Source organism: Fulmarus glacialis, unplaced genomic scaffold (genome assembly GCF_000690835.1).
Source record: "Fulmarus glacialis isolate BGI_N327 unplaced genomic scaffold, ASM69083v1 scaffold4925, whole genome shotgun sequence".
NCBI lineage: Eukaryota > Metazoa > Chordata > Aves > Procellariiformes > Procellariidae > Fulmarus > Fulmarus glacialis.
The window spans coordinates 14,736-21,741 of NW_009212230.1; the positions used below are offsets into that span (position 1 = coordinate 14,736).

At 48.7% G+C, this 7,006-nt stretch overlaps 2 protein-coding genes across 2 annotated transcripts in view; one reads left to right on the forward strand and one right to left on the reverse strand.

Annotated features, from left to right (window-relative positions):
- Positions 1–1,661, forward strand: part of LOC104076795 (sterile alpha motif domain-containing protein 11-like) — a gene marked incomplete at its 5' end in the record, with an annotated part of 16,391 nt that extends 14,730 nt beyond the window's left edge. Inside the window, one exon of the mRNA XM_009577795.1 lies at positions 1,413–1,661. Within this exon, the coding sequence (XP_009576090.1) occupies positions 1,413–1,661 (249 nt within the window). The remainder of the gene's footprint in view (positions 1–1,412) is intronic.
- A 3,761-nt stretch (positions 1,662–5,422) lies between these two features.
- NOC2L (nucleolar complex associated 2 homolog (S. cerevisiae)) overlaps positions 5,423–7,006 on the reverse strand; it is a gene marked incomplete at its 5' end in the record, with an annotated part of 51,900 nt that continues 50,316 nt past the window's right edge. The window contains one exon of the mRNA XM_009577797.1: positions 5,423–5,568. Within this exon, the coding sequence (XP_009576092.1) occupies positions 5,423–5,568 (146 nt within the window). The remainder of the gene's footprint in view (positions 5,569–7,006) is intronic.

Here is a 7,006-nt window from a genome sequence, read left to right on the forward strand (position 1 = left end):
AGGTTCTGTGGGCAATTGTTCCCTGTGGGTCAATTCAGTAGGAAATAAAACTCTTATGTTTCTTAAAAACAGAGAACGCCAAATAGCTCACAGACATTCTTAGATCGGATTTGCTGGGGGGAATATGAGATATGGGCTGAAACGAGAAAAACCCTGCTTCGATTTAATCAATAGTGTTTAAAGTTCTATAATAAGGCATGGTTTGGGGGGGGAGTAAGTGGGGAGCAAAGTCCTGATGTTGCTAACTGAATAATGCCGCAGTTGTCTGGTTTGAACACAAGCCTGTGTTTTTGTTTAAGCTTAAATGTGAAACAGCTGTGTAGGTGCTGGAAAGTTGTGGGGCCTTTGGCCCTTGCTGGGAGGCGAGAACTGCTTCAGGAGAGTTTTCTTCGGTACTGCAGAAGAAGGGAGAGGCTGCAGGCTTATAGTTTCCTGTGCAGTTAACAGCAGCCACCCTGTAGCCAGATTTTTTTTTCCTCCCTCATGCTGTTGTCCCAGCCCCCCTCGGCCCCGTCACGAGCAATTCTTGCTCTTCAGAAGTGGACATTGTGCAGTGTCTTGTACCCTGGGCTGGGTTAGCAAAAGAAGAGCAGAAGAGTTCTACCAAACTGTCCATCCAGTAGCGCCTGTTAATGAAATAACCGAAGTGGCAGGAATGGGTCAGCCCTCTTCACCCGATACCCCTTCACCTGAAGGCAGCTGCAGCCAGCCATCTTCCCAAGGCCTCATGTAGCAGAGATGACCGAGGCACCGCTGCTTACCACCACCCTTTCACTCATGAAGGGGATGAGCTGGGGTCTGTAAAAGATGATGAACACTCTCATAGTTGTCCATGCAGCCTTATCTAGCCAGGTAAACAGGCTGCAAGGTTCCATAGTCCCCTGATGAGACAGTGAGACCGGATTAATTCAGAGGCTGGACTTGGTTCAGCTTTGGGCTGCACGCTTCCTTTCAGCCCGCACCTCAGCAAGGCCTTCGGTCTCGTTCTGGCCAAAGACGACAGACATACGCAAAACACATCCCAGGAAAAGGGCCTGCACATCTTTAACCTGTGAGACGTGATCTAGGGTAGACCTGGCAGCTCCAGCTGTACTTTGGTGCCATGCCATGCACCAAAGTGCCCAGTATAACAGAGCTAGGGAGCACTACTGCAGGACAGAGAGGTCTTTACAAAAAAGGAGAGAGGAGGAAACCTTCCCTAGTCTGCTCTGGTAGGTCACCAAGGGTGTGGGGTTTTCTTTTTTGGTGGATTGGGAATGGTAGCTTTTCTATCTGCAGTTCACTTTGGAGTACAGAACCTGGGCTTGCTGCATGAAAATGCAGCTTCTATGATTTCTGAAAAGAGTTTGTGCACATTCTCATCTGTTTTTGCCCCCCTGCATTTATTTCCTCCTTTTTTTTTTTTTAAATAGGTCGCCAAGAGAGTGGGCAGAGTTCTGTACATGGCAGGCTTCCCCATGGCTTTCCCACTGCAACCTCCTGGTTTACGGCCACCAGAGCGGGACCTGCCCCCGGCTGATCTCCGGCCGTCCTCCACAGGCAGCGTGGCCTCCCCTTTCAGCAGTGGCCTGCCCTCCGCCAGCCGCGTCTCACCAAAGCAGGAAAACGGAAACCCCTCCATCATTGCTGGGATCAATGACACCACAAAACCTCCATCTTAACTGCAGGACAGCTCTTGACTGCTTCTGGAACTGAGAATCAGTTGAAGAAACTGAAGGTAATGCATTTTGAGAGACGAGGAGAGCCTCCCTCAGCAGTGTGAGACATAGGAGTGAGGAAGGGAGGTTTTTAATTTTTTTGGATGCATTTGCTTTTCGTTTAAAAAAAAAAACAAACAAACCCACAGAAGTTTTAAAAACTGTAAAAAGGGAAGGAAAGAAAACCATCCAAAGATGTACTGAGACAACACAAGTGAAGAGAAAGAAAATGATTCTGGAGGATGTCAGCAGCATTCCCATTCCCTTTCACACCCCTTCTCGCTCACCAGTCTGAGATGGAGAGCCGTGGACAGGGAACGAACGCTGTTCTTTGCCAACAAAGAAACATGGCTTTCAGGAACTTCGAGTGTGACTCCACGCAGGGAAGGGAAACAGGCCTGCTCCTCCCAATGGTACTCAACACCCCTGAGCAAAAAAACCCATCAAAAATGAAACAACCACCTTCCCAAATATCTCCTCCTCCCTGGAAACTGTACTCAGTTCCTCATTCAGGTGTCTATGCATCTCTAGCAACTTTTAAAACAATACCAAAGACAGACAAAAAGAAAAAAAAAAGGAAAAAAAAAAAAAAAAAGGCAAGTTCCGGTCCATGTTTACTTCAGTGTGGATGGTACGGCACAGGTGGCTCGGTGCTGTCCCAGGGGCTGCGCTTTTCCCTGGCACGTTGTCCCTTTCAGCACACACAGAGAGTGGACTCTGCCTGTGCTCCAGCCCTGCAGAGGTTTTTGGTTTGTTTTTTTTTTTAATTAGATGTTTTGTTTTAAAGAGAAGAAGAAAAGAGTATGTGCTTTGGTGGGATGGAGGGTCACAGGCCTCACTCCAATGTGGCCCCCTCCCTCCTTCACGTGTACAACAGACTCATTTATACATTTGGGGTGGGTTTTTTTCTCCGTAGGGTTGGTTTTCTTCTTTTTAAAGCCTTGTTACAGAGGTGGATGTAGTTGCACATTCTGGCCTGCTGTGGACCATGAGACGGATACCTGTGCGTTCCCAGAGGAGGGGGAGGGATGCTGGGGGATTCAGGCTAAAAACAATGGGTAGAGTTTTTACTACTGTGAATGAGATGGTAACTCCTGGGGGCGACCTCCTGTGACTTGTACAGTTGTGAACAACAATCACATGTGGTACTTTTTTCTCTCTCTCTCCCCCCACCCCCCTTTTTTTTTGTTTAAACGTTGCACGTGCTACCGTTTTTCTTACAAAATAGCTTGGTGGTACATTAGCTTCTTTATATTGTAAAAAAAAAAAAGTCATTATCCATCACATCACGATAAAAATGCTTTCCAGCAATCAATTTAAATAAAAAAGAAAAACACTTAATTTACAAATGGTACCTAGCTTCCTGAGCTCCTTGCAAGTGGTCGCTTTACCCAAGAAGTCTCCGTTCTTTCACTGTGTGTACACTGGGGCCATATGCCTTACCGCTGGTGCTGGTAACTCTTGGAGCACTGGAGCTGCTACATGTCTGGCCTAAAAGCCAGTCTGAGGGTTAGTTCACGGCTGCTAAAAGGCAGATAGCTCCTTTCTCTTCTGGAGGAAAAGGTAAGTTAAACCCTTTTTCTTATAGTTAGGGCCTTACACTTCTCATCTTTGCAGTCACATCCCAGGCTCCCGTATGTAATTGCCTGAAGACGCAGGCTTTACCAGCGGTAGGGAACCTCAGTCTTGAGCAGTCCTGAAACCCCTAATGAAGCAGCAGGTGCTTTGGCCCCCTCAGAGTGGGCTATAAATGATAATAATCATGACAATAATGATGATGTTAATAATAAAACTTAATTACTAATTTCTGAGGTTACTTGTCTTATGGGACAAAGAGTATTTGGATGCATGGCTAGGGAGGGCAGGTCTAGTAATTACTGTAACTGCAGTTGGAAGAAAGACACCCTCTCTATCCCTATTCCTGCCGCTAAGCTCCAAAAAGACATAACAAACTCTGAATGCAGCAAGCACCCCACAACACTGTACTACAGCAGTAATTACCTGTGCGGTAATGACGTCTGGAAGCAGGAAAGGAGCAGCACTCAGTGTAGGACAGGAAGAGCATAATTACCTCTTTACGTACACCGAGTTGTTACCACTTACACGTGGGTGAGAGGGAGACCGCTAGCCAGGCTACAGAACATTTGAGTTTTTATCTGCAATAAGGCAGTGTTTCTGAGCTGTGGTTCTTCTGACTCCATGAAAATAGAACTTTAAAAAAAAAAAAAAAAAGGAGAAAGGTTTTTCTTTTAAAAAAGCATCTTGTCATCTTGTGATGTGCAGGAGTGAGGATGCCTGTAAGGGAACACGTAGGCAGTGCAGAAGGCAGAGATGAACACGTCTGTGCGGGCAGGTTGGCCACCCCTAGCACTGACAGATAGCTACTGACCTCACTGAATGGGGGCAGGGAAGAATAAAGATCGTATTTAGTCCTGGCCCTCTATCTTCTTTTCCAAAAATCTGCATTAACAAGTAACAATGCTCTTGAAAGGCACAGTTAATTTTCAGGAGTGATTCTGTCAGGTATGCCCTAAGAATACTTAATTTTTCCTACCTCTCTCAGCAACTACCCTCTACTTCCAGTTTATTTTCCAAAGAAACATGTTTCCTAGCTGCCAGTCCTGCAAACTAACAGTGGTCACAAGAGATAAGCTCTTTATGTTTTCCCAGCAGATCACAAATTGCCCTTACCCACCTTGAGCTACACAATGTCCTCTCACAAGCACCACTCCTACAGGAAGACACATAATGAGCTGCATCTAGAAGCTGCCCAGGTGATGCAGTGGTTGGTTTTGAGGTAATAAAGAAAGGCTGAGTGCCCAAGACAGCCTGCAATCATCACTGCTGTTTTCAGGACTCACAGAACAAAACGGTGTTCACCACCACCACCAGCAGCTAGGACAGGCCCCAGAAAGCGGTGATTTTATGTCACTATGGGTAACAATAGGTCGGTTACAAAGCACGGGCGCAGACTTGTCCCTTGTTTTTGCTAAGCAAATGTATCCCACGCAAATCCAACAGCCCTCACAAAATGAAAGTATGTTTCCTACATTAGTTTTGCCTCTTCTTACGCCTTCCTGCCTGCGCAACCTCCCGTCTCCGCCCCCTCCCTATATCCTAAGGCACGCACTTAAACTTCTTTAGCGTACTTACAGCCAGCTTGATTGAACTGAGCTGTGTCTGATGTTACTGATAAAGGCTTCCATTTGCAGTGAAGATACAAAGCTGTGAAACACTCTATGCAATCCTTAAGAACTTCTTGGCAAATGGGAGGGTTTGGTGAGGGCCCCAGAGCAAAATATGGGTCGACACGGGTGGTTGGCTGAACGATCAGGAGGACCCGTAGACAAAAGAACTTGTCCTTCCCTTGGTCAGCTCACTTATGCTCCAGCAGGAGCTGAAACTGAACCCCATGCTATTTAAAGCAGCAGATTTTAACGAAGGCTTTTTATTACCTGTGCTGCGCAGCTTTACTGGCCTTGACGCGACCACAATTTTACAGTTACCAAAAACATAACTGGTAGAAAAAGCTTGAAAGTCCAAGTAGCGTTTCTGCTGCGTCACTGAGAAAGTCCTTGGTGGCATGTGGGGCTGGCCTCCCACCCTCCACGCTCCCCAGCTCTTACCACCTCTTTGAGAGCCAGCTACAGGTGCTGAAGGCTGGGTCATCCAGTACGCAGCAGCTCTGTAAGGGATAAGCTTGGAGGGGGTGGCTGGGAGGAGGCTCAGTCATCATCAGAGAAAGCCAAGTCCTCCACAATGTCCTCTTCTCCTTGGGCTAGCTGTTCGAGGTCAGATCGTGACATCCCACGAGTGCAGCTCCTCTGCTTCTGTGACCCTTGGGAAACCCGAGCGGCTTCCTTGCCTCCCTCTGTGGGCGGAAAGAGGGAGAGGTGTAAATCCTGCTTTACTGGGAGTGAGACTGAGGCGAGTCGAGGCAACTCATTGCTAATTAATCCCAGACACTCATTAATTTATTGGCGCCACTGCAGCTCCCAGATAGTGGTAGGAGAGTGCTGCAGGGTGCTCGGTACAGCGCTGGCTCTGAAGTACGTGGGGAGGCCTAACTAACTGTTGTCCCTGCGGCAGGAACGCAAAGTAAGAACTGGGGGCATGAGACAGGCAGTGCTTCCAAACCTTCAGCCCTCACAGCTCGGGTCAGTCTTCCTCACTAGAGATGTCAGGCTGGGCATTAAGAGGTGACAGAAAGGAGCTGTCAAAGGTAACTGCAAGACTCCCAAATGCAAAACCAGCCCCAAGCTCCCTCCTCTTTGAAATGATACTCTAATAGTGGGGAGCACAAGTAAGAAGTGGTTTCTAGGGGCTGTGCAGGACAGTACATGTCCTCATTCCCAGTGCCCTTCCCTCTCATTCCAGAAGTGTGGCTTGAGCTTCCTACACCTTGCTTCCAAAGGGGGCCCTGCAGACCATCTTAGGCTCTACCAGCAAAGCATCTGCTCAGCACCAATTCCTACCTCCGGTCTTATGCCCACAGCCTCTCCCAGGTTGCGGAGGGCGGCAGCAGCAGCAGGAGCTGTGGGACATGGCTGCCTCTCCCTCAGCGCTCCCTGGACCAGCTGCCAGGCTCTGCCAGTTCAGCCCACTCGCCAAAAAGGACAAAAAGCTACCTCTGGCCGCCCAGATTGGGGGCTGGATGCTCACCACAGTTCACATCCTTCAAAACCGCACTAGTGACACCAGAGCATCAGGACCACAGACTCCGGGGCACTGACAGCATGTGCAGAGTTCTCCCCTAAGGCTCTGGCCTGCTGGAGGGTGGGAAGCTGTCTCGGACACAAGCTCCTTGCTGTCCCATTGCCCGACCAGGCCGCATGCATGTGTGTTTTGGTAAAAAGCGCAACAGGAACACTCAGCACACAGAGCTTAAGACTTGGGAGGCGCGGATCTGCCCGTCTGCCCTGCCTGACATCTGAAAAAGTGCCACAGGCCAGGAACACCCGGGCCTGAATGTCATTGCCACTACACCAGCGTATCCAGGCACTACGAGACTGCTGGCTCTGCGCCGTGCTCCTACAGCCCAAAATGAAGGAAGCTGCCGTTAGGGGTGAAGGAAGGGAGGATCAGAGTTCCTGCTCCCCCAGACACCAATTCAGCTTGTCTAAGTACTCCAGTAGCAGAGAGGGAAAACTACTTTATCCCTTACAGCATTGTCAGAACATGCATCAAATACCCATCTACTCTCGGCGCCGAGGTTTGGGTGTGCATGCCAAGCCACAGCCATCTGCCATGCTAAATCAGTCAGATTTTGCTCTCACTTGGACTCTTTACCCCTTCCTGCAATCCCTGCA